The 27,585-nt window shown below is 45.9% G+C and overlaps 2 protein-coding genes across 8 annotated transcripts in view; one reads left to right on the forward strand and one right to left on the reverse strand.

The window, feature by feature from the left end:
* Positions 1 to 438: 438 nt before the first annotated feature.
* bisc (TM2 domain-containing protein 1 biscotti) lies at positions 439 to 1,551 on the reverse strand. Its single transcript, XM_075872986.1, has one exon. The coding sequence runs from the start codon at positions 1,095 to 1,097 to the stop codon at positions 558 to 560; it is 540 nt and encodes a 179-aa protein (XP_075729101.1). The 5' UTR covers positions 1,098 to 1,551; the 3' UTR covers positions 439 to 557.
* Positions 1,552 to 4,769: 3,218 nt separating this feature from the next.
* The window catches only part of LOC119163329 (transmembrane protein adipocyte-associated 1 homolog), a 148,384-nt gene continuing 125,568 nt past the window's right edge, over positions 4,770 to 27,585 (forward strand). For 3 of the 7 annotated variants that reach the window (XR_012885952.1, XR_012885953.1, XM_075872988.1), the window contains exons 1-2: positions 4,770 to 4,962; positions 15,594 to 15,749. Coding sequence is in view for 3 of the 7 variants with exons in the window: in XM_075872988.1 (XP_075729103.1) it covers positions 15,643 to 15,749 (107 nt within the window). In the remaining 4 variants the exon portion in view is untranslated. Of the gene's footprint in view, positions 4,963 to 15,593; positions 15,750 to 15,873; positions 15,935 to 27,585 lie in introns of those variants that run through there. The other 4 variants (XR_012885955.1, XM_037415306.2, XM_037415307.2 and 1 more) reach the window with 3 other exon arrangements.

The following is a 27,585-nucleotide window of genomic DNA, read 5'->3' on the forward strand; positions in this document are numbered from 1 at the left end:
AAAGAATGCAATATATCACTGTCCATGATTAAAAATCCCTCAAGCTGAACAGCAAGTAGCCACTGTTTTTCGAATCTGTTGACGTAATTGCTGGTGATATTTCAAATTGTCCTTTCTACTGCTACATGTTCTCAATTTGTATGTTTTTTGAAGAAGCCCCCATGTATCATTGTTTCCTTGCACTAAATATCGGTTGAGAGATTCAAATTACACTAACAGAAGCTATGCACCTTGACTTATGAGAATACGCAGCCAAACCAAAGTTGTGAAACTCTTGCTTATGCCCGTGCTGTTGTTTTTCAAGTGGTAGCAATCGTCAATAATGTACCAATACAACTTATGCTAGGCATGCGTGGCACATTATGCTCATTTGCGCTGACCAGTTGCATCACTGTGCACGGTCACTTATGTTGCGACCAGCAGATGGACACATTAGGGTTGTCCGTGAGCACAGCATTGCACTTTATGAATATGGCCATCTAAACAACCGACTTCGGGTGCAAGAAAATGTTTCACATTTTCACACAAGCTGCAAACACGAGCTTGTCTGTGTTACATCACCAATCGTCTTGCGGCAATACGTAAGTGTCGTTGTCCACCGCAAGGAATCGCAGGCAGGGGCCGAAGTAGCTCATCACGTAGTGCGACCCGTCGGCGGGTCTAACGACCTGCATCGAGATGAGGATAATGTCCACCAGCTGTCCGAGGAACATGAACCCGAGCGTGCAGAACTTTGCCAGCCCGATGGCCGGGTAGCCCAGGTAGAAACGATCCACGCCGAACATGCCCAAGAACACGGACAGCAGCAGCGCCGTCTCGAACGAGTAGCCGTTGGTATAGCGGCACGCGATCGCCTTCTCGAAGGTGTCTCGGCCTGTGCCGGTGCCGTTCTTGCAGATGATGCCGTCGGCCACGGTGCAGACCACGCGCGCCAGGTTGTCCGGCCCGCATGTCGTGGGCTGCTGCGTCGCCGGGTCTATCTCCGGGGCAACGCAGGAGTACTGGCCCATCAGGAGCGCACTGCAGTTTGCCTCGTACAAAGCAGCGCAGCCTGCGGCGACACTTAGTAGCACCAAAGCATATGCGAATGCAAGCATCGCTTCGAGAGTTCAAAACCCACAGAGTCTTGCCGAAGAAAGTTTCACTTGTTTACAGAACCACTGCACAGTCAGCTCACACAGTGCGCCGCAGCAAACGATCGAACATTCGGGTAAATAAGCATACTTTTGAGCTCGTTCGGTATTCCGCTGTACGCCACGACTTAGATATTGTAAAACGCATTGTGAAAAGGTTCGACAACTTGAAAACATAGAAAGGGAGGAAAAAATTACAAATGTCAGAGCAGCGGCAGGGTGGCTAGCGGCGTGACCTGCTCATTCCGCTGCTCCTCGCGTGGCCATTTTTGCTTGTTTATTATTTTTTTTAGTTCTCTAAAGTGCTACTGCACGCCATGGCTATGGTGGGCTATTGGTGGCTAGAAGTATAGTTACAGTCTAGTACACTGTTGTATAGTGTACTAGAATACACAAGAAGTATAGTCACAGCCTCCTAGATTTCCCTTGCCTGCCGGATTATCGGCGGTCCCTGGGGAAGCGGCCGTCGTCTGAACTATAGTGGTAGCACCACTTAAATAGGGGTGTCTTCAAATAAGTTTTTACGTTCTTAGAGTTTGTATGCAACAAAAAAAACATAGAAAAGTTTTGAAAAGGCGTAAACGTAATTTTGATTGACCCTACGCAAGTGACGCCGCCATAAATGACAGGCGTTTTGCGCTCATTCAACAGGCAACCCCATTGATACAAGGCATAGCCTCCAAAATTTGCACACTCTAAATTTTTTAATCTCAAAGGCCAAGTACAAAGATTCTTATCTCTACGTAGGTAGCGCCGCCTTAGATGATGGGCGTTTCACGCTCATTCGACAGGCAAAAAAAATCTAGAGGGCGTTGGAAACCTAGGAGGCGTTTCAGTAAACCTAGGAGTAAGGTCCCTAGATTGTTTCATCTAGGGACCTTACCTAGGAGTTAGGAGGCGTGACGTTAGTTATAGTGCGAGAACAAAACGACGACACAGAGACAGGAATGACACGATTTGTTCTCGCGCTATAACTATCGTCGTGCCATACCAACTAGCCCAAGCTGCCACACTTCTAAGTTAGGAGGCGATTCAGGAAGGAAAAATCAGCAGTCATGATTTTCAATGACAACGAAGGTAGTGAGCTTAGAATACCGGAGGTCACGCTAGAGATAACAGATAAATACAAATATCTGGGCGTATGGATAAGCAATGGGACCGAGTATCTGCGGGAACACGAAATATACGTGACGACTAAAGGTAACAGGAATGCAGCAGTCGTGAAAAATAGGGCACTGTGGAATTACAATAGGTATGATGTTGTGAGAGGAATATGGAAAGGGGTCATGGTTCCTGGGCTGACGTTCGGCAATGCCATCTTGTGCATGAGATGAGAAGTTCAAGCGAGATTAGAAATTAAGCAACGTGGAATAGGTAGGCTTGCTTTAGGAGCTCACGGGAATACACCAAATCAGGGAGTACAAGGTGATATGAGATGGACATCATTTGAGGGCAGGGAAGCTAGCAGCAAGATAAAATTTGAGAAGCGATTGAGAGAAATGGGGGAGGAGCGTTGGGCTAGGAAGGTTTTCAGCTACTTGTACATGAAGAATGTCGATACAAAATGGAGGAAGCGAACCAGGAAGTTGACTGGTAAATACTTAGAAAACAGCAGGTGGTCAAACCAAAAATAACTTTCGGTTAAGAAGAAAGTGAAGGAAACGGAGACTGACATGTGGAGAATGGGCATGATTAAGAAGTCCGCACTAGAGATCTATCGAACTTTTAAGCAGGAAATTGCCAAGGAAAAGATCTATGACAATACTCGGGGTAGTTCTCTACTGTTTGAGGCCAGGACGGGAGTACTGCGAACCAAGACATATCGGACCAAATACGAAGGGGTAGACACAGTATGCAGTGCGTGTGGAGAGGAAGAAGAAACTGCCGAACACTTGATAATGTTCTGTAAAGGGCTTCACCCTATAGTTCAGGATGACGGCGCAGAGTTTTTCAAAGCACTGGGGTCTAGGGACAGCGAGGGCAAAATAGACTTCAAGCGGGTAGACTTAACTAGAAGGAGGTTATCTGATTGGTGGCTAAAGTCAAGGCGCGAGTGAAAATTAAACCCTTCACTGCGACGTACAAATCCTCAGCTTCGTTATTTAAAGGAAAAAAAAAAAGATAAATGTAATCGTTAGTTCACTAAGTATTACGGCTAGGTGGCGTTAGCCGCCGCCCGATCTAAAGGGTACAGCCACATCCATCCATCCAGCGTTGTTACAGTCATAGAGTATGAACCAACGTTACTAGAAAAAAAGTATCTAGTAACGTTGGTATGAACTTTCCTTGTTCTAGTCACGGTGGTTCAAGTCAATGCCTCCTCTATTTAGATACCTGCCGCATGAGAACAAGAACAGCTGCCACATCCTTTTTCTTTTTCATTTTTGATTATTCTCGGTTTTTAGCATCACTTGTGGCGGACGGTGACACAACACGATATTTTGCATATCCTCTAAAATATTCGTATATGGTAGCAGATTTTGAATAACTCGACTGACGCGCCCCTAGGGGCCACAAGTGAAGAATGCCGTGATAATGGATAATTGGGTTGATGTGGCTGTACCATTTAGATTGGGTGGCGGCTATTGCCACCTGGCCGTAATACTTAGTGAACCAACAAATAGATTTATCTTTTTTTATTTAAATAGTGAGGTTGAGGATTCGTACTTTGCAGTGAAGGGTTTAATTTTCACCCGTGCCTTAACTTTAGCCACCAATCAGATAACCTCCTTCTAGTTAAGTCTACCCGCTTAAAGTCTATTTTGCCCTCCCTGTCCCTAAACCCCAGTGCTTTGAAAAATTCTGCGCCATCATCCTGAACTATAGGGTGAAGCCCTTTACAGAACATTATCATGTGTTCGGCAGTTTCTTCTTCCTCTCCACACGCACTGCATAGTGTGTTTACCCCTTCGTATTTGGCCCGATATGTCTTGGTTCGCAATACTCCCGTCCCGGCCTCAAACAGTAAAGAACTACCCCGAGTATTATCATAGATCCTTTCCTTGGCAATTTCCTTCTTAAAAGTTTGATAGATCTTTAGTGCGGACTTCTTAATCATGCCGATTCTCCACATGTCAGTCTCCGTTTCTTTCACCTTCTTCTTAACCGATGGTTCTTTTTGGTTTGGTTCCCTGCGTTTTCTGAGTATTTACCCGTCAATTTTCTGGTTCGATTCCTTCATTTTGTATCGACATTCTTGATGTACAAGTAGCTGAAAGCCTTCCTAGCTTCATTTTTGATTACTCTCGGTTTTTAGCGTCACTTGTGGTGGACGGTGCAACAACTCGACATTTTGCATGGCCTTTAAAGTATTTGTGTATAGTTGCAGATCTCAAATAATTATCGACTGACGGGCCCCTGGGGGCCACAAGTTAAAAATGCCGTGATACTAAATTGTTCTGGAAGCGTCTGGCGACCCTCGGGCTCCCCGCGGGTCGCCAGAACGTCCAACCCGAGAAAAACGAACGCTAACCAGAAGTGCGCCGCGGGAGGGATGGAGCAGCCCTAGAAAAACGAGCGCGCTCTGGCAGCCCGCGGGCAGCCAGCAGTCAAAAATTGAAGATGAACGGTCGCGAGCGCCACTGCGCGGCGCTTGCTTAAAACTGAAGGCAGGGCGATTCAGCTGGCATTACGATTCATTCATCAGGCATCTTAATTAAGGAGGCTTTGTTCTTGTACACACTAGTTGTGTTGATGTGTGCGTGATGTGTGTCATGTTCGGACGGATTGATGTTCAAGCATCGAAGCCCAGTGCATGATTGAGTGCTTTTAGGTGACCATTTCCACCGGATTCATTCGAACCGCTGATGCTCTTCCACTCTATTTAGAGGTAACCATTTGCTTTGCAGTTCCCCCGTTTTATGTCGTCAACGTACGCCTCTGCTCAAGCGCTATCTCCCAAATGCTGTGAAGAAACTAGATGTCACGTATTTCTCATAAACGGGGTTTGATCTTGTAGGCGGACATTGCTCAACAGTTGCTGCATGTTTTCTTGGAACCTAATAGCAGTTGCTGACTCCGATGAACCGGCCATATTTTTGGCGTGCTGTGGTGTACGCCGACATCGAGTTGAAACTGAAACCTTCGTGCGAAATGAGGGCGGGAACATAAACGATACTTTCGTTGTTGTTCCAACTTTTTTTCTGACGTCTGAATGTGACGGGCGCTATGTACTTGGCGTGCAGCCCTTCGCTGGCAGCGTTTCTTTTGTGTTGTGCGACAAGCGCGCTGTATGCGCGGTGTGAATGAGCGTCCTTTTTATCGATAAGACAACTGTGGGCGTTGTTGCCGTCTCGCGTAGCTGATTGAGTCAAATATTCTAAATAGGAACACTTACCATTCAACCTGGTGTGGTGTGCTTGACTAAACTGCAGAACGCAGATTTGCTACAAAAGGCAGTGATGGAAGTGCTCCTCCAATTGCTCCAAAAGAGAAATGCTGCTCCGAACAGTACTTTTTGTTAGTAATTGCTCCAAGGCTGCTCCGAAATGACTCCCAGAGTATGAGAATGACGAACTTTTACTGTTTGACCGACTCGTTTGTCTTAAAGAAACTTGAAAGAGTCCGCGTACAATCATCCCAGTGTGTTACTAGTGCGCAGCATTATTCGCTCTAATCTCATCTTTGCGACAAGAATGGGCACGTTAAACATGTAGCTTGTAGGCTTTTTTTTTTTCTGAGCTAGACATGCAGGCTGATATGGTGAAATGTGAAAATGAGCAGGATTGATGCCAATTATCTACTGCTTATTTGGCAGCAGTTATATGGGACTGTGGTTACTTCTAAAATATGGTGCTCAGCTTTTTTAGTTTGATTTGATTTCTGCCACAAATGCTAGTATTTTAAATGGCAGCTCATTTCACAGCACATTTCGGACAACCTGCTATTGTTCGCTACATGAAATTTACATTGATTGTTGTCTGTTAAATATATTTCATTAGAAATAATAATATTTTCGAGATTATTCGAAATGCTCGGAACTTCTACTAATGTGTGGCAATTTAATATCTGCTCCTAAAACAGTGATAGCTGCTCTAAGCTACCATTTTTTTCTGCTCCGAAAACACCTATGGCTGCTCCAAGGTAGCACTTTTTATGCTTCAAAGTATGCTCCAAAACGTTAAGACGCACTTCCATCACTGACAAGGGCACACTCAGCATGGGCAAGCGCTATACCTCGAAACTAACTTTATTTGTGAAAAACCTTTTTATAGGTATGAACGTATTCTGTACTACCAGTATGCACAGGTGCACTGCCCATCATAACCACAAGAGAGACCCCCAGATTGAAGATTGTAACATACAATGTAAAAGTCTTTTTTACTACTAGCATGCGCAGGCACACTGCCCATAATAACCACAAGAAAGGCTGCCAGATTGCAGATTGAAGCATACAATGTAAAACAGTCTTTTCTTTGTTGCACAACACCACATATACATTATTGGGACTACCTTTTCCTCTCTATTCTGGCCATTGTCACACATTGTACTAGGTGGACATAAACTGAGCTGTACCTAATATTGGATCTGCACAACTTTTCAGGCTTGCTTCGTATGTGTGCTGTGAATTCTTTCCCTTGGCGTGAAATGCCACTGCATTCTGTATAGTACACCATTCTCGATTAATCACACCGGTGTAATTTCTATTGCATTTTCCTGTATCAATAGCTTTGATGAGTACCAGATAAGGGATTGTACTGTTTCCACCTTGTATGGCCTACCTTTAAGCAAGGTCCTACAAGGTAGGTCTTGAACAGTTAATCTACAGAAAACCTAAGTAATGTACAACAGCCTCAGAAAAGAACAGCGCCAGTGTACTTGAAGTTGCAAAAGAGAACGTCTGCTTAGGACAGGTAGCAATAGTGGAGCCAAACCACAACAACGAAGTGACTAGAAAAATAAGAATGGGCTGGAGCACATTTAGAAAGTGTTCTCAAATCATGACTGGTAGATTGCCACTATCCCTTAAGAGGGAGGTATATAACAGCTGCATCTCACTGGTACTTACCTCCAAAGCAGAAGCCTGGAGGATTACCAAAAGGGTTTAACTTAAGTTGAGGACGACAAAGCCAGCAGTGGGAAGGAAAATGATAGGTGTAATTCTAAGGGACAAGAGAGAGCTGAGTGTGTCAGGAAACAAGCAGGTGTTAAGGACGTCATAGCTGAAATCAAGAAGTAATGGTCATGGGCAGTGCGAAGGCAAGATAACCGCTGGTCACTAAGGATCACATACTGGGCCTCAAGAGAAGGCAAGTGGGTGAAGGGAAGACAGAAAGTGGTGGGCAGATATGATTAGGAAATTTGCTGGTATGAGTGGCAGGCAGTAAGCACAGGACAGAGTTGACTGGTGGAACATGGGAGAGGTCTTTGTAGTCAGGCTGATGATGAATTGTACTGTTTTAAGTGTGTTGTAATTTTGTTATAAATGTGAGAAAAGTAGAGTGGATGAAAAGACAACCTGCCTGCGGCTGCAAAGACTGCACTTGCAAACTTTGGATCATGCGCCTGATGTTCTTACCTATTCTGATATGGCAGGGCTAGTACCCTCGTTCGCCTGGGTTTGCATGCACATATAAATACCACATGATGTAGATGGAGCTCACTTGGTGAGGGCATGAGGTGTGTGTTGCAAAGGTTGCAGGTGCATTTCTTGCCGGTGACAAGTTTGCCTCTTTGTCCACTTTACTTTCTTCACATCTGTATCGCTATTGCCACACTATACTTGAAACTATACAATCACAAAGGTGATGGAGTGGGCTAGTTGGTACATTGCTGGCCTGGACCCATTGTTTTCTTTCTCAATGCATTGCATTTCCCACTGATTTTATCCAAATAGTACTGTGGCAGACTTTGCTTCTTCTGGCGCATAAATTGGGATGTCAGCTGGTAGTGGGGAGCTCCTTAGGATGAGGAGCCTGTAGTTACAAGTATTGCATTCAAGTATGAATAAACTTGTGTGCCTTTTTCTGAACTGTGCACCAGAGTGGTACTGTGTTACTGGTGAGCCAAACTACAAACACGACCTTCCATGAAGCAGCGCGAGAATCTCAACGAGCTCAATCCTGTTACGACCGCCACTGCAACCGGCCAGGTATCCTTTGAATGACGTAGGAGCCCCTACCACCATAACGCTACTGCAGCTATGGATTGCCAATCTGTTGTTATGGTTCATTAAAGTTGAGAACAAGTTCCGCGTTCATTGCATCATGTTGGAAGTTCGCGAATACGAGCTACTCCTTCTAGCATTGCCACAACGTGCAAATGCCCGAGGTTTGCATCATTGTTGCACAACCATTTGATGAAACTCTATAATCAAACAGGTTCTTCTTTGCCACCTCACATCAGCGCATTCAACGACTCCCCAACAATGAAGAGCTTGGGGACAGACGTCCTATGAAACCTTGTTGGGGACCAACCAAGCTTGGACACAACTGTATTACATGAGCTGTTTTTGCAGCGTCTTCCAAGGAACGTGCGAATGGCTCTTGTCCCAGTCAGCACAGTGCCCTGCCAGAGCTCACATAAATGGCTGGCATGATGAACAATGTCTAATGGAGCACTGCTCTGGCAGTCATCAACGTTGGCTGCCCCTATTTACAAAGCAGATTCCCTTGGAAAACTGGTAAAGGATCTCGCAGCCTAAGTAGCTGGCTTGCAGCTTGAATTTCGAAAGATTTGCAATTTCAGTGACCTGGCTTACTCACATCGACAACATCTGCGTTGCCATCTCTGCAGAGACCATTCGATTGGCCTGAGTGCGGTTTTCCAAAGCAGAACCCACGCTACTGCCTCTGGCGTTTTCCTGCTGCGTCTGGCGCATGGGAAACGCTCAAGCCGTACGTCATTAACAGCAGCGGGTGATCACGGCCAATTATCAAGCTGCCTTTTCTACGTCACCGACCAAACCACAAGACTACGCTTGCTGGTAGACACTGGGGCAGCACCAGCATAGTTCCTGCTTTTAAAAGATGACCGGCATCTCCACGAAAAGTGCGATGTCTAACGGAGTACTGTAAGCAAGAGCCCTATCTTACACTTGCTTGTAGACCGCGCATTCCCACTTTACAGTTAGTGGCAAGGATGCGCCTGGCCCCTTTCCCTTTGTGTTCTGCCGGGCACTCGACACTGCGCGCAGGCCATCCGGCTCTCAGCGCCTGCTCCTTTGTGCTATACTCCCGTTTATGGCCCTCAGTGGACTCTACAGCCAGTGCTCTAACAGACAACACTGCTCGGACCTCGCTGCACGCAAATTCCTCGCTTTTTTGAGTAATAAAGTCTGTTTTTTTTTACATACATGCCTGTTATTCCGGCTGCCATTGACATAACAGTGGCGACGAGGTAGTGGAATTGAAGCTCATGTCTATCTCCACCTGTGCTATGCAATGGCAATGCACGCAACTGCCGGAGTTAAAGGGACTCACAACCGATATTTATGGTGCCCGTTTTCTTGAGTGCAACAAAAAGCTTACCTGTCAGAGCTTGTAATCACGGAATGGTAACGGGGAAGACACCGTAGAACATTTATAATCGAAGTTTTTTATTTGTGGCGATTATGCAGTCTTAAAAAGACATGCTGCAAACAGTGGATGTGATCGTGATAGCGATTATTCTCCAGTGTAACGCCAGCAGTGAGGAAAGGTGAAGCTCTTAGTACAAACACGTAATGTTGTGCTTGTCATGCCTGCAGTCCCACGACAACTGCTGTCTAGCATGCTATATTACATTACAAGAGTTACAGCACTTTCCCGGGGCTTCTTAAGGAAGCGCTTGAGGTCATGCACGGGTAGTTTTTTCGACTTTAGCCAAGTCAAGCCAAGACAAGTCTTCGAAAACGAAACAGCAGGTTTACACCCGATCAACAATTCACACATAGTTCACGTTTGGCTGTAGTTGGTAGGCTTCGATGTCATCGCTTGACAACTCAAGCGAGGAACGAATTTTGGCTCGCGTGTGAGCGTATCGACATGTTTCGACAGACGATAGCTGTAGCGACGAATCCGACGGGACTGCCACCATCACCACCACCAGCTGCATGCATGAAGCAATTCTCCACAGAGCAGTAGGCTGACGGCATTTCGCGCACCGCAGCGATCGCACTCAAAAGCTTGCGTGCTTCTTGAAGCGCCCAACGCCGTGGGAATCGAGCTACCGTGGAAACGCCGCGTGGCCACACAACTGCACCCATTTTCCTGCATAGGCCGCGAAAGCAGTGGCACTTTTCATGCTCTACTTCTTTTACCTTGTAAGCCACATAGAAACAAATGAAAATGAACAATAACATACATATTCGAAATGTAAGCCCTTATTCCAGTGCATTTTAAATATTCACAGCAAAGTTATTTGGACTTCATTATCGTGTTTCATGGCTCTGGCGCTAGCCGTGCGACAGGCCGGTTTTGGTTACTTTTGAATGTAATTTAAGAATATAAATCCTACTCAGATCGCGAAAAGTATACTGTCACATGTCATCATAATTTATGCTCTTTTATTTTCCACCAGAATATAATCACCCGTTCAGGCCAGTTGTGGGTCTCTTTAAGTGGCTCATCCTGGACATCGTGGTTTGGACGCCTCTAGTTTTTCTTCGAGGCCAGTACTATCCACAGACTCCAAAAAGAGGAGGGCACACCTGCTGACGCTGTGCCGTGAGCAGACGTACGACACCATCTACACACTGGTTCAGCCAAGCAACCCGTCTGAAATGGCTTACGATGACATTGTTGCGACACTTCAAAAGCACTATGATCCCAGGCCATCTGAATTCTTCTGCAGAGCTTTCTTCCGATGATGCAATCAATTGGAAGGGAAAACGGTAAGCACTGACATTTGCAGTGCTAAAGACAGTGGCAGCCGGCTGCAACTTAAGAATGCTGCGCCCAACAGATGCATCTGCAGCAGCAACTACTAGACATCAGACGGCAACAACTCCATTGTCGAACGCAGCGATGCTACCCTTGGGCATTATGTTGCGAAAAAGGTTTGTTTGCGGACTACGGGACCTATAATATCGCTGTTTGAGCAGAAAGCGGTGCTAATTACAGCAAGACATGAGAGGGACCACCGAGCCAGTTCACTAGGCAGCGGCTCTCCAAGATCAGCACAACCAGTATAGTGTAGGAAAAGCTTCCGAATCGCAACGCTGTTGGCGTCACCATTAGAAACACAGCCCCCAGACATGCAAATTCCAGTCAGCTATGTGCAATTTTTGCATTTCTTGTGAGATAACTTCATTTCCTTTCCTGTTGCCTTATAGATAGCACCAAGTTTGCCATTCGCATACCAGGTCAGTGGGCTTCTGCTAAAGATTGAGTGCGTCATGCTGCTTGGGTTACGTTAGCGAGAAAGTGATGGAGATACATAATTTGAAAAATTATTTGTGAACTTTAAAAGATAGTACCCTCTGGACACATCACTTATATTTAGGTAATAAATTGAACTTTGAAATGAGCTATTGCGCATATTTTCAGTCCAACCGCCAAAGCAAGTTTTTTTCACGCTGAATGCAAAGTTTTCTTTAAAAAAATTTGAAATGCACTATTTTTTTTTCAGGCTATCTGCTGTAACTTCAGCGTTTAAATAAATTTAGTTTTTAGTTTGTCAAACAGGCCTTCAGCACATAGTTAATTTGTGTTAATGTGTGTTAATTTGAGCTTGCCATATTCCCGAAAAAAAATTCAGAATTCGGCAATTCCATTCAATATTGCTTGTGCGAAAAGCCCTCAAATAATTGATGTACACAAGTATTTCAGTATTTTTACAGTTAGATCACTTCATTAACTTGCCGCAAATATCATTTTATTGAGTGCATTCGAAAGAAATCGTTTGAAAAAAAAAAAAAAAGTGATGTTTTAGGCCCTCTGGCTAAGCCGGCACCAAACTACGCACTCTCGTAGATAGGGAGGAAAATGTTTGGCAACGGAAATAAACGACCAGGATTATTTTTGAACTTTATCATGAATAAAGGAGAGGCATGCCGAACGTGAAAGCGCTGCGATGGTGTGGGAGAAAGAAGAGCCACCTGAGAGCACACGCACCAGCCATGTAGAGGCAAGAGATTGGTCGCAGAAGGACTCGTGGCAGGTGACCCGGGCCGGGAGGAAAAAAACCCCGGAGGATGAGCTGGAACTGTGTTGTTGGCACGCCAAGCAGCAAAGACGTGGGGAACGAGCGTCGCTACTGCAATGGGAGCAGCATGATCGCCTGGTTCTGCGGATGTCAGCGTGAGAGGCCCGGGGAGTGGCCGTTGACCTCGGAGGTTTTGAGTGAGGCTCTCCGAACTTGCCGTACCCTTGCCCAGAAGTTTCTGGTCGTCTTGTAGCTCACCCACGTCACAGCAGACCGGTGACTAGGATGAGCAGCTCAATCGGCGGGACCAACAGACGGCGGCAGCGAAGAGGTTCAGGAGACAGTCAACTACGTACGTGGCGAACCTCGGCACGGCATCGAACAGAAGCCAATGTGAACCGTAAGGTCGTTCGATTGTGGCGGCGCTATATTGGATCAGGAGCAGGGGCTAGGGCTAAGAACGGATTTAGACTGGCTTGCAGACTATATTTAATGTACTGTTACAGGAATAATGTTTGTGTCAATGAATGTTGGTTTTGTTATTGCTTTCGTTTTTCTGCCTACTATCTTTGGGTTATGAAGTGTGTGTTGTATGTGCCACGCCCGTCTCCCGGCTCTCTCAATTCCATCCGATGCAAGCCCTTCCGAGATAAATACATGATAAAGTTCGAGAAACATGTGAAAATTTTTCCAGCCATATTTGTGATCGTCAGAAAAACGCTGGATAATTTGGCATAGAATGACCCTACCAGAGTAATTTTATTTACTCGCAAGTATTCAGTTTCGCTTTTGATTTTTCACCTTTGTACGTTTTGGGGGTGATAAAGAGTGTTTGCCATGCGCATCTTTCGTCTTTCTCTCAATCCAATCATTGGCGAGCCTCTGCAAAGATAGATTTGGAGAAGGGACTGAAAGTCATTCGTGAGCGAAAGCTCAATAAAGACTAGGCCTCCAAGTTTATTGAAGAGGAGAAAGAATAGCTTAAACAGGAGTTCGAGGCGAGACAGGCGGAACTTAAAGCAAAGGATGCAGTAGCGCTTTAAGCTTATGCTAAAGAAAAACAGGAGCTTGAGCACAAACTGCGACTGGTACCAGCCGAAAGGTGAATTAGTCCGGCGAGGTAAGTCCCATTAAGGTTTTACAGAGGGAAGTTTGAGTGTCTGATCTACAAAGTCCAGATTAGGTTGAGCGAAAGGTCAATGAGCAGGCGTGTTATGCAAGCGAGATGAGGTTTTTTAGTAATGAACTAAAGGGAACGAGCTCAGATGCGGCTAATAGTGATAACAAGGCACCGGTTAAGGAGCTATATGCTAGTAATATGGAAGGGGGCACATAGAGAATGTGATGCTTCCAGATAGTAAAGAGGCAGGGCATAGCGTTTCCTTGATGAGCCCATATATTGAAGAAAGAAGCAAGTCGAAACTGTGAGGGAAAACACATGAAAGGAGTGCCTTGGACGTGCATGGTTGGAACGCGAAAAAGCAAAGGAGGCCTAGACATCTCCAGAGGTATTGAAAAGTCGCAGCAGTTACCAGGATAGAAGAAAGGCGGCTGATTGACGCACAAGATCAAAAGGAAAGAATGCTGTGAGGACGGCTAAAGTAAGTTTTATGTATTTGGAAGCAGAGAGGGTTGTGAAAAATAAAACGAAGCCTGGGAAAGTTGGTTTGAAGAGGTGTCGAGTAAACATAAATAGTGGGATCAGCTGTAGCGAGCGTTCCAGACTCTGGGTAGCGAGTAGGCGCAGGAAAAAGCTCAAAAAGACGCGCAAGCCAGTTGTGTGCAATTGGTAAATGCTTTTGTAGAAAAAACAATTTGGACCGGTATTGGATATTGTACATATTTTTGCAATATTGAGTGTTCAGTATTGTGTGCAGTTATTCTTGTAAGTGTAGCCATATAGTCTTAGATGAGGAACTGGTGGACATATGAACGGTCGAGTGTAATGTTTTATGCATGTGTAAAAGTGTGTGATAGTGTGGTGTTGGGCCAAGTGAATGTAAGTGAAAGCGTGCTGTGATGGAAGGTGACGCAGCGGCTCACGCACGTTTGGTCACAAGTGATGGTACCGACAAAAGAACAGAAGGCCGAAATCACGGGAAGGAAGAACAATAGCAGTTTTTTTAAGAAAAGACTTTTAAAATGAGGGGCTAATGTCATGAGTAAGAGGGCATGAGGCACATGCTGGGCTCTGTGATGTGGCGCACCTGTGCGAGAGCCCAGTGGTGTGCAGATGCGCCACGTTAACGTACGAGATTGGTCAGAAAAAGGCTCGTGGCACGCGACCCAAGCTGTGATGAAAAATCACAAAAGCATGAGCTGGCACTATGCTGTGGGGCTCTGAGCTGCGAATACGTCGAAAACTAGTGTTGCTACAGCAACGGGAAAAGCATAGCCACCCTGTTCTGAAGGATGTCGGCATCCGGGGAGTGGCCGTCGTCCTCGGAGGTGCTCCCGAGTGAGGTTGCCTGGACTTGCCGCATTCTTGCCCAGTAGTTCTGAGTGGACTTGCAGCTATGCCACTTCGCGCTAAGGCAGTAGCATCCCACACCAGTCAGCAGAGTGGACCCATCAGCAAGGGAGTCTCTGGCGACCTTAGCCTAGTACAGTGAAGCTGAAGACTACGACAAAGACCGGGACAACAGTGATGAGGAAAAGCAGCTTGGTTGGGGAAAAGGACCTCGATAGTAAGAACTCAAGGAGAACGTCTACGGAGGACACGACTTAGCGTCGACACAGCAAAGATCAACGAATAGACGTAGCAATGCGACGAACTGTAAAGGCGTTTCATTATTGAGACGCCATATTGGCTTAGTACTAGCGGCTAGGGCTAGAGACAGATTTAGACAGGGCTACAGTCAGTTTTGATTTTACCATGTACAGGTTGTTATTGGAGTAATTTTGTGTACTCGCGAGCGTTATGTTTTTTGGGGTGATAGTGTGTGTGTGTGTTTTGCCACGCCCGTCTGTCATCTCTCTCAATTCAGTCCCTTGCAAGCGCTCCCGAGATTAATCGTGACAGGTACTCACCAGCACACCTTTCTATTTTGATTCAATCTCAAGCCGTCCCATCATTGTCATGGTGGTTGAATGATCGCAGCTTTAGTTTCCCATCTAAGTTTTATAGTGTGAGACTCTCTTGAAAACTAGGCACCCTCAGTGGAATTGATAAAAGGTAAAATGAGACATCTGCATGTCATATAGTGAGTACAGCAGATGGTCGTCAAGTGATGACAAATTCAGCATTATGGAGCTTAAAAGCATATGATAGAATCAGTTCACTTGGGATGGGAAAGCCATGGAGCTTAATTTAGAATTGCTGTTCTCTATCCAAAACCTGTCATTCAACTGATGTAGAAGGTGAAAGACTTACTCTGTGCATAAATTGTTCACCAGAGGCTGTTCTGTTCCTGGATGGAAGAGTGGAAATGACCTGAGTGCTGTGATGGATGTCAGTACCACTCCTGTGAACATCACTTCACCCACTCCAGCTGTTGTTGAGCCTGAGTACTTCTGCAAATGGGTCCTGTACCATGAGATTTCCGGCTCTCGGTGAGTGTCCACCTCAATGCGAAGCCCTGCCCTGGTGCCATGAAGATCGTTGGCATTCTTTGCCTCTAAAGTTTTGCATTGAACTGCTGAAATGCATTTTCCTTAATGCAGACTTCCTTTTCAGCTCTTGTAACATCAGGAAGGCCGACAGTATTTTATTTGTTGAATGCGTCACAACAATAGTGGTGAGCAAAGTCCCCGATTCAGTACAATGCTGCTGCATGCTTTGGTTTGTTTTAACCCAGAAAAGCTGTTACACAAGTTACCATCACAATGTGCAGACTCCACTTGAATGGTTGGACATTTTTTATACTGTTCTTTTAAGGTTGGAAGGTTTGCTGCAGTGGTTGTGGTGCTCAGCTGCTGACCCGAAGGTTGCATTATAATGGGGTTGTAATGCTTGACAGCTGCGTCAAAATGCCCGAACAACCAAAAATTTCGCTAATTCTAGCAAGACGAGGCCACGTATGTTGCCCACCTGCAGTCATCAATCAATCAAGACTCTAACCTTAAACCACAGTAAACTAACCACGCTGACCTTAATCCCATTAGCTCAGGGCACTCGCGAGACCTGATTAATCAAATAAGGAACAAAGCCATGCACCCATCGGTATTCTGACCGCAACGGATACCTATCGGCAGGGCGACACAACATCAAGACAATAATGCGTTGCAATAGCCATGAACGCCTTGCGGAAAGTATGAACTTCCTAGTCAACAAAAGTGACTATGTCATGTTAGCAACTAGTGCTAGGAGCGCATACCGCATTTTCCGCCCATGAACAGAGTCGACGTGCGGCAAACATCGGCGACCACGTTGGTCACTATAGCAATGGCACATAAAACATTTTTCGGTCTTGTAGTTGCATTAGTTGTGTCGTCCCGACGATAGATATTCGGTGCTGTCGCTGGACCAACGGGCCTGCGCCGCTGTTACTTCATCTGGTAGGTAGAGCGCACCTTGCAAGCGAGCCGAGATGATGTGTTCTACACCTAACACCCATTGTAAAAGAAATGTGGGGGGGGGGGGGGGGGGGGGCATAGTGGTGTTCGAAAGTTTATTGGCCTTGTTCTAACCCGTGCAGAACGGTGCTTCAATAATTTTTGCCACAATACACCGGTGAACCGTGGAAAAGCATATTATGATTTGGAAGGGGTTGTAAGCACCACTCACAGGACAGCAAATTTCGTTCGATTGCTCATGCGTGTATACTACCTCATAATTCTGAGCTCAAGTATGATCGCCGAAGTCTGAAAAATCACTGGCAATCAATTAGAGCAGTGTGTGACACTTCTGCCGCCCTAAAAAATTAAAAAAAAAGAAACTGCACAATTTTTTTTTTCGCCACCGCTACTTCTCAGTTTCACGAATCCCTCGAATTTCAAGATCGCTGCTTGGCAGATCTACATTTTAATTCATGGATTTTGTCGAAGGATTTGACAGACGTGGCAAGAGTTACTGTGGACTTTATAATTGTTTGCTCAGTGGGGGCAGATCGAAATACTAATTTTATTGAAATAGCAGTGCTCATGTTTACTCTGCATGAATTAGGTGATGTTGAATGATTTGTACATACTTTTGTTTCTAAATGTAAGCCTTCTTTGCTCCAAATGTGGTCTTTCATGATAAAAAAGAGATGTTTTATTTCCTGTAACCTGCTCCAGATTTGCATTTTAGTGCTCCAAAAGCAAGATTGTGCTGCTTCAAAAATTGCTCCAAATTTTGTTTTGACTGTAGCACCACCGAGTGTGCGATGTCAGTGCACTGTTAAGAACACCAGGCGGTCTCAATTTCGAGAGCCCTTCACTGCGGTGTCCCTCATAATCGTATAATGGTTTTGGGACACCTGAACCCCATATATTATTATTATTATGATAATATTATGTGCCAGCAGTTGAGTTTATTCTGGATCTAATGTGAGCAGCTGCAGTAACACTGGAATTGATGCACGTGTAACAGATGATTGATAAGCAGTGGGTGCTTGCTACTCTTTAAGAGTGTTGCTTGTTGATCAAGTTGGTACATAGTTAAACACGAAAAAAAGCACTAAAATGTCGAAAAAGAAAATACTGTGAGGCAAAAGTAGAGACAGTGAACACAGAGATGGCTACTAACAACTGATGTTAGGAGTAGCCACCTCGTGTTTACTGTCTGGTTTTGCTTCATAGATTTTCCTTTTCAACATTTTAGTGGCTTTTTTCAAGTTTAACTTGCTACTGTTGTTGCACATTCCTACCATTTCTGGGCACCAGTTTGCCCAGTAAAGAATGTGACAACTAATTATTTGATAGCATGATGCTACAAGAAAATCTATCTAAGAAACGAAAGCTTCTAGATGAAAAATTCATCCTGGTATGGGACCAATGTCTTTCTAGTGTGATCGTTTGGCAGTGCAGGCACGATTCAGGGGACAAGTTGTAGCACATGGATGAAAATATTGCAAATGAGTTCTGTGGACACAAGGAGAAGGCTTTTTGAGGAGACGTACGGCGACCACTGTTCACTGCCGCTATCAGGGAGAACAGCTGACGCCAGAAGCATTTCTTGCAGCCATGAACTGTGATGTTAGCTTTTCGGCAAGCTTAGAATTCATTGAATTAGTATTCACTATACGTGGCGTGCTTGACTCAAAGACATATTTAACCACGGTGGCTAGATGTGCAGCTGAACTCGAGATGGTATCAAACAATAACAGTTTAGTAAGGTTTGAGTCATATTTAAAATTTTCTTATCTCTTACGGGACGTGGCACAACTACCCTCAATCCAGGACAGTTCTGCGACTACTGCGAGGGGAGGGTCACCCTAATGGGGCCAAATGTTCTTGTGCTGGTAGCAAACACCCAACAGCTTGCTGGATCGTCAGTTTCCATACAGGTTGCTTTACATATTCTGTGTTAGTATGTGATGTTATGATGAATGGGAGACGTGGCCTGGCTCATACGCCATGTTTATTCTATTCTGACTTCAGTGACGCCTGTCAGTGAACTCATGTGCCACTTCTTCTTGTGTCAGTTGTCGATTCGCACTGGGCTTTCGAATGCTTGAAGACTGCTTAAGAAATTGACGGTGGAGTGCGATTGCCTGCGGATAGGTGGTTATATGCGAGTCTTCGTCGTAGTCGTCAGTGTGTTCTTTAAATCGGACGGTCATCTCTTCTTTCATCTTCTGCCACGATTCATCGTCGAAGATGCGGGTAAGGTAAAATTTGAATGCCTCACCAGTCACATAATCGCTGAAGTTTGTAACCATCTCCCGTTCCGACCATGACGCAGCGGCAGCATGGAGCTCGAATAGGTTGAACCAGTGCAGTACGGGTCTATCGTCCGCTGATCCGGTGTACTTAGGGATGTCAAGGTCAGCTGATGGTGTTGTCATGATGCTGGTAATGATGTAGAGTTGGGATGCACTTGTGTGGTCCACGTTCAGTCACTGCGTCTTGCTGAGGTGTTCGATGATGATGGCCGGTTGATGAAGTGGCTACCAGGTCTTAATTCTGTCGACTCGTGTGACGCTAGATGCGGGAGACGTGGCCTGCCTCATACGCCATGTTTATTTTATTCTCACTTCTTCCTCCTCGGCTTCTACCAACCATCGGTACTCTCTTGCGTCGCAAGTATAACCGAACTATTGGAACCTCTGTTATCATTGCTGCAGTACGCTTCCTACACTTTGGAAGGCTGAATTGTGATTGTTCTCTGAGGGAACCCTGAGCTACTGCGTCAATTTCTTTATAAATCAAGTGATATAAAAATGCGCTGAATACAACCAACTCCTCTACATAGCCTTCATAGATTGCGAGAAGGCGTTTGACTCAGTCGATACATCAGCAGTCATGCAGGCACTATAGAATTAGAGCGTTGGCGAAGCATATATGAACATCCTTGAAGAAACGTACAGGGAATCCACTGCCACCATAGTGTTCCACAAGGGAAGTGACACAATATCAATAAAGACAGGTTGGAGACAAGGGGATACAATCTCCCCAATGTTGTTTGCCGCGTGCCTACAAGAGGTTTTTAGAGGCCTAGAATGGGAAGAGTTAAGGGTAAGAGTTGATAGAGAGTACCTTAATAACCTGGGCTTCATCTATGAATTGCATTGCTGATTAAATGGGAAGAGTTAAGGGTAAGAGTTGATAGAGAGTACCTTAATAACCTGGGCTTCATCTATGAATTGCATTGCTGATTAATTCGGAACAAATTGCAATTCATGATTACTGAATTAGACAAGGAGAGCCGGAAGGTAGGTCTTAAAATTATGTGAAGAAAAGGGAAGTACTCATGTACGACAACCTTTGGAGAGAACAGCACTTTGAGATTAGGAGTAGTGCTTGAAGTTCTAAAAGAGTACGCCTATTTAGGACAGGTAGTAACCGCAGAACTGAACCATGAGATTGAAGTAACTAGAAGAATATGAGTGGGTGGATCACATTCAGCAGGCATTTTCATATCATGAATTGTAATTGTCACTATCCCTCACAAGAGGAAGGTATATAACAGCTGAATTTTTGCGGTACTTGCCTACGGAGCAGAAACCTGGAGAATTGCAAAAAGGGTTCAGCTTAAAGGGACTCTGCAACACTATTCAAGCCCCCATGTTTCATTCGTGGGCTGTGTACTCTGAAGTACAGACAACTGCAGCAAGAACGGCAGTGATAAAGGCACGCAGTTTGAAGTTATTCGAATGAGAAAATTAAAAATACAAGAAAAATAAAGGCCGACCCTCAACTCTATTTTCGCGGGGTCACTTGACCACATTTCGCTCGCCCGTGATGTCGGAGGGCTGACCCAATAAAATAAAGCTGGAAGCACCTACGTATGGGAATCTCGCACCCCATTGTTACTCTTTTTTTAAAGTATTGTTGAGCTTGTTGCAACAGTAACAAACATGGTGCCTCACGCCTGGCTTGCAAGAACAAGGGCAGGAGCGGCTGTGTCGAAGCGAGGTATTTTCTGCTGTTTTTTACAACATTCCGAGTTACTCCTCTTGCAATACCAGCGGTTGCCAAAGTGGACGCAGAACAGCACGTGCATGCGTCTTCTCTCTCTCTTTGTTCCCGCTCCACCCCCTTTCCCCTCTTTTATGGTATAAGTTTCAAGTGGTCAATAAATGCTGTCTTCTGCCTGGTGACACCGTGTAGTTCATGTCTCCGGCGGCGTCTCTGCCGCCAATGTAACAGTGGCGACAAGTTTATGCGACCCACCGAAAACGCTTTGCCGACGCTAGCCTGGCTTCGCTGGCCCTTCAGCGCTGACTATTCGACAGGAGCTCTGCAACGCTGACTCAGCGTAGAACCCAGTGACGACCATGGCACATAGCTTCTGGAGTTCGACTAGGAAACAGATAAGTGGAATGCTTATCTTGTAAAAGTTGAAGCGTATTTTGAAGCCAATGAAGTTACCGATGAAGCTAAGAAGAAGGCATTGCTGGTCGCTGCGTTGGGGTCAAAGACGATAGAAGTCCTATGCGAAAGAGTGGCGCCGCGTCTGCCAAATGCTCTCAGCTACAGGGAAGTGGTAGCAACGCCGAATGACTTTTATGCTCCGACGCCTAATGAGATCTCGGAGAGCTTCAAGTTTTTTCACGGTAAGCAAGAGGAAGAGGAGTTATGAAAGCGTTCATTGTTGAAATTAGAAAGATTGCCCATAACTGCAATTTTTTGTTCATGTTAGACCGAATGTTGAGAGACAGAATCGTATGTGGTGTTCGCCCGAAAAGTTTGCAAAAACAGTTGCTAGCGACAAAGGACTTGACTCTTGAAGAAGCAGAAGCCCTTTCTCTGGCTGCAGAAAGTGCAGAAGACGGTTCACAACAGATAGATAAACACACTGTTACTTTGACGGTTTTAAACATTAGCCAAGACGCCCGTCTGATACCATAACGAAAGAGCAAAGAAACGCACCGCGGCAATGCAAATTCTGTGGCAAGTATGGCCACAAAGCTGCTACATGCTTTCAAAAAAGCCGTCGATGCTACAGTTGTAGTAGACAAGGGCACTTGGCTCGCATGTGTACCAGTACAGGCGGCACCAGAAAAACGCTAGCTCTAACTGCAGAAAATACAGACCGAAGTGATGACAGCGACTCTAGCGCATTGCAAATCTGGTCCGTCACTGGTACTGAGCCCCTGGTTCTGCCCATAAGGAAGTTTATCACATGGAATGGTGTCATCATAAAGATGAACGTTGACACAGGTTCTCCTGTCTGCATAGTTCCTAAAGGAATGAATGAGGCACATCGCAACTGTTGGCCCCAGCTGCAGAATACCCCTTTAAAGCTGTCTTGTTACCTGGGAAAACTACCTTGGAGAAGCTTGCAGCAGAAGGAACGCTGGTTCTGCACATCACTATGCCACCCAGCGTGGCAAGCCAACAAAAGGCAGCAGGAACTGGTGCCATAATGGCCGAATATGCAGATGTATCGGGTTAGTCAAGAGCCCGCCAGCTAAGCTTTACATCAAGGACACGGCAGTTCCAAAATTTTGCAAGGCTAGAAAGGTTCCTTTTGCGCTGCCAGATAAGATATCTGCTGAGATAGACTAGTAGAAGCTGGCATAATATCTCCAATACCATTTGCAGATTGGGCAACACCAATAGTACCAGTATTGAAGAGCTGCGGTGCCGTGCGCATTTGTGGAGAGTTTAAGGTAACATTAAACCCTGTGTGTGAAATAGAGCGATACCCTTTGCCAGTCATTGATGACGTCTTCACGAATTTGCAAGGCGGAGAAAAATGCAGTATCTTGGATCTGCGAGACGCTTAACACCAGATTGCATTGGACAAGGACTTGCAAAAGCTGGCTGTCATAAACACACATAAAGGACTGTTTTGCTACAACCGGTTGCCCTTTGGAATCGCTTCAGCACCGGCAATATTCCAGAGAACGATAGTCTATACTACAAGGAATACCCTGGGTGCAAGCGTACTTGGACAATGTTGTGATTGTGGAGACTGCAGACAAGGTTTACGTAAAGCTTCGACAGGTTTTGGAACAAATCAGAGAACACGGCATTAAACTTTGCGCCAACAAGTGCCGGATAAACAAGGCCTCGGTGGTTTATCTAAGTCACCAAATCGACGCCGCAGGGTTGCACCCAACAGAAAAAAACGCGGAGGCCGTCAGACATGCTCTCGCCTCTCGGAATGTTACAGAGCTGTGATCATTATTGGGAATGCTAACTTTTTACAAGTTCTTACCGAACCTGTCGACTTTGCTGGCATCACTGTACCGACATTTGGAAAAAACAACCCGATAGTCATGGGGGGCCACAGAAGAGCATGCTTTTAATAAACGGAAAAGCTAAAGTAGCATTGTGTGCCGCTCCGGTACTGACTCATTTTGACCCGTCAAAACAGCTGTTTTTAGAATGTGATGCTTCATCGTATGGTGTTAGAGCTGCTCTTTTCCATCCAGTGGATGGGCAGTATAGACCGATCGGGTTTCGGTCACGAACATTGACCTCAGCCGAGGAGAATTATTCCTAGATTGAGCGAGAGGCTCTGGCTTTGGTCTATGGTGTCACACTGTTCCGTGACTATCTACTTGGAAGAGGGTTTACTCTATTGACCTATCATGAACCTTTGCTGGGTCTCTTGAGGACGGACAAGCCAACTCCTACCACAGCAGCAGCTCAAATACAGAGATGAGCTATCATGCTAGGCGCCTATAGGTACCATTCGCTGCATAACCCTGGAAGACTTTTGTACAACACCAACCCACTAGGACGTTTACCTATAACCTCACAGAATGCATCAGAACTGGAGGACATCATGCCAGTCGTTCTATCCCTAGATCAGCAGGGCATTGCTGCTATGCCAACGAAAGAATTGCAAGTATTAACGGTGACAGACGTCATTTCTCAAGTATACAAACACAGCCGCAGTGGTTGGCCATGGAGTGTGAAAGATGGCGAACTCTTAGAATATTATAAAAGGCGATATGAGCTGTCCGTGGAAAACGACTTGCTATACTAGAGTCATCGCGTGGTGATACCTACGGTTGCCCGAAATAAGTTTCTCACGCTACTGTCTTCGATAAGGCTAGAGCAAGATCAATATTTTGGTGGCCTGGGTTGGACTAAGACATGCAAGGCGTAGCCGCCAACTGCAACAACTGCGTTCAAGTACTGCCTATGCCACCTGCGCAAACTCCTGTAAACTGGCCTGAGACGGGCGAAAGGTGGTCGCGGCTTCATATTGACTATGCGGGACCACTGCATGGCAAGATGGTATTCATTGTGGTCGATTCATATAGTAAATGGATCGAGGCTGCGCTGGTAACACATGCCAATTCCCGCAGTACCATCGAGGCCCTGAGAACTGTGTGTCCAGTTTGGGATACCATGTACGGTGGTGTCAGATAATGGAACACCTTTCACAGGTTTCGAATTTTGTCAATTTATGGAGTGTGTGGGAATTGGGGCTAGCCCGCCGCCTTTGCGCGGGCTTTGCCGCCTTTTCTGCCATTCTCACATCCCGACATGTTTTCCCTCTTCCGCTGTCTGCCGCGCTGGGAGAGCGGAGTGACATGTAACCCCCTCACCCGGTAGCGGATGTTGACTGTGGCGCCGCGCATGGAGTCACCCGAAAGGTTTTGCGCGCGTACGTCGGGAGCGGGCAGATACTCTCCGGGACAGCTTACGGTGAGCCACACAATTTTTTTCTGTACGCCGACTCTCGTTGCTCAAGGCTCGTCGGACTTCGCTGACGGCGCCTCGCGCCCGAGGCTAACACTCATCTTTTGTTGCCCCTCTGCATACGCTCGGCCGAAGGGTGGTGCGGTGTCCTAGTGCGTGGCCAAGCTGCGCCGATCCGTCTTCCTCCGAAGCTTACGCGAGCGCCTTTGCCCTCGCTCGAGCAACCGGGCCTTGGTCCCGGTGTCTCCGTGGCACACTGTGTGGCTTTTTGCGCCCGTGGCGTGGGTAAGCCCATTTGCTTTCCCGCCGCGCCTTTGCAACGGGCTGTACTGCGCTTTGGTGTTGCCACAGACAATAAAGTGTTGCGACCTTGAGCAGTATCGTGTTCTCGCCATGGAGACGGTTATCACGTGCTCTGCGGCTCGCTAAGACCGGACCCACAATAGTGGCCGCACTCCTTTGGGATACGTGTCACTACAAGCGCAATTGCATTGTTCATATTTGAACATCTTCACATCATCCACAGAGCAATGGGCTGGCTGAGTGTGCTGTGCGGACTGTGAAGGACGCATTAAAGAAGATTGGAAACGCCGAGTTGACGTCCTCCCTGGCCCGAGTGCTTTGCAGCTATAGAAATACCCCTCAACAATCCGGCCTTTCACCTTCGGAAAGACTTTTGGGTTACCCGTTGCGCACAAGGCTGGACTTACCTTTTCCACCAAGGAACCATCGCAGCGTCTCGGCCAAGCCGACGGAAGACACTGACTGGAATTTCGCACCAGGGCAATTCCTCTATGTGCGAAATTACAGAACGGGCGACAAATGAATGTCGAAAAAGATCAAGGCCACGACTGGTGCTCGACTTTTGGAAGTGGAGACTGGGGCAAGGATTGTCCGTGGTCATATGGACCAAGTACGAAAGTGCGATGAGGAATTGTTTTAGAGCAAGGACACTTGGGAATCAGCGCTACCCGACAACGCAGTGACGACCGAAGACGCCAAGATAGCGTCTGCAGTATCACAGCCAATACGATGGTCCACAAGAAGAAAAAAAAAATGGGTGGAACGTTATGGATACTAAGGTAGAAGTGTTGCATCGTCAGCGGTTGCCAAAGTGGACGCAGAACAGCATGTGCGTGCGTCTTCTCTCTCTCTTTGTTCCCTCTCTGCCCCTTTCCCCTCTGCACGAAAGGAAAGAGACAGCTTGGAAACTCCCAAAAGCAAGAGAAAACAGAAGAGGTCTTTCGTATGGACATCCGACCCACGCAAGTCACAAATCCAGTCACAAAATGGCAGCCAAGGTCTCGCTGTGCTTTGTAGTCGCAGTGATCTTTTTGTTGTGGCCATGTCTTTTCAGGGTGTGATGTAAAAGTACAAAGAAAAATGAAAGATTTGTAAACTCAGTTCTGATCCTACACCACGATTGCTTCTAACGTTACATTTATCCAATGATATGGCGGCTATCTTACGGCGTCATTTTTGCCCCGAAAGTTCTGGCGAGAACTACGTGGTGATATGGTCAGCAGTGACGTAGTGACTTTATTGGGTGATTAAAATACTAAATAATTTTATATCGGCACTTCGACTTATGGTAAAATTATCTTCAGCTATCCGTCTAGGCAAACCACAAATAAAATGTAGGTGCTTCAAAACGCCCAGCCGCGGTGGTCTAGTGACTAAGGTACCCGGCTGCTGACCCACAGGTCGCGGGATCGAATCCTGGCTGCGGCGGCTGCATTTCCGATGGAGGTGGAAATGTTGTAGGCTCGTGTGCTCAGATTTGGGTGCATATTAAAGAACCCCAGGTGGTCTAAATCTCCGGAGCCCTCCACTACGGCGTCTCTCGTAATCTTATGGTAGTTTTGGGACGTTAAACCCCACATATCAATCAATCAATTTGGTGCTTCAATAGTGTTGAAAGGCCGTTTTAAGTTGAGGACGACACAGCAAGCAGTGAAAAGAAAAGTGATAGGTGTAACGCTAAGGGACCAGAAGAGAGCAGAGTGGGCCAGGGAACAAACGGTTGTTAAAGACATCATTGTTGAAATCAAGAAGAAGAAATAGTCATTGGCAGGGCACGTAGCGTGAAGGCAAGGCTGGTCATTAAGGATCACAGATTGGACTCCAAGAACAGGCAAGCGGGTGAAGGGGAGACAGAAAGTTAGGTGGACAGATAAGATGCATGTATAAGGTGTATAAGGTATAAGAAGTTTGCATGTATAAGGTGGCAGAAGCAAGCACAGGAACAAGTTGACTGGCAGAACATGGGAGAGGTGTTTTTTCCTGCAGTGGACGTAGTCAGGCTGATGATGAGCCATGCTGAGTTCAAAGACACAAAATGGCTGAAACACGTTTGAAGGCTAGTTGGGTACCATCCATGGCAGAGCAAATACAAAATCTGTTACTTCCACTTGCTCGATATATTTATTGGTTCTCACAAAAATGAAATATTGGTTGCAAGTTGCACTGTATCCTTGTAAAGTCATGCTTACTCACCGCATCATGGATGAGAGAGTAGTTACTTTCTTACCAGCACTACCCATCCTGCAAGTGTGATCCACTCCGCGCCACTTGTGTGTTCATAGAAAACATGAGTGATATCAGCACTTAGGGTTGAGCCTATGAGAATATGGTGCTTTTCAGATATTCACGCTTGAATTAAGATGTACTGTCTATGAATGTGTCAAATTCACATAGCAATCCAAGTCACTCAGTACTATTATAAATGCGAAGCATTTCTTAGCGAACTTCAGCGACTTTGAGCATATCTATCTGCCTGTCCGTCCATTCGTTCGTCCGCCTAAGACTTTTAGCTTTCCTGGCCGTTTCTGTAATGATACCGATACTAAAATTGGTATGGCATTACATAACTGTATGACAAGCATAACTGACTAGTCATAACATGAATGTCACGGCATGTATGTCATGAATGTCATGATTTATATTTCATGGTCTTGCTGCTCTTGAGATGGTTTTGTTCACATGACATATTGCAAAACTGGTGAGGTATGACATGACTGAATGGGGAATTAAGTTGCAGGAGGCCCTCACGTGGAAATCATGACGTGCATGTAATGTATGTCATGACTACACGCCACGCTCATGCTGAGCTCGCGGTCGTTTCGCTAGCTTCACATATACCAAATTTGGTATTACGTAATGTGGATGGATCACGAAGGTATATGACTGGTGGAAACTT

Source organism: Rhipicephalus microplus, chromosome 9 (genome assembly GCF_043290135.1).
Source record: "Rhipicephalus microplus isolate Deutch F79 chromosome 9, USDA_Rmic, whole genome shotgun sequence".
In the NCBI taxonomy this organism is placed as follows: Eukaryota; Metazoa; Arthropoda; class Arachnida; order Ixodida; family Ixodidae; genus Rhipicephalus; species Rhipicephalus microplus.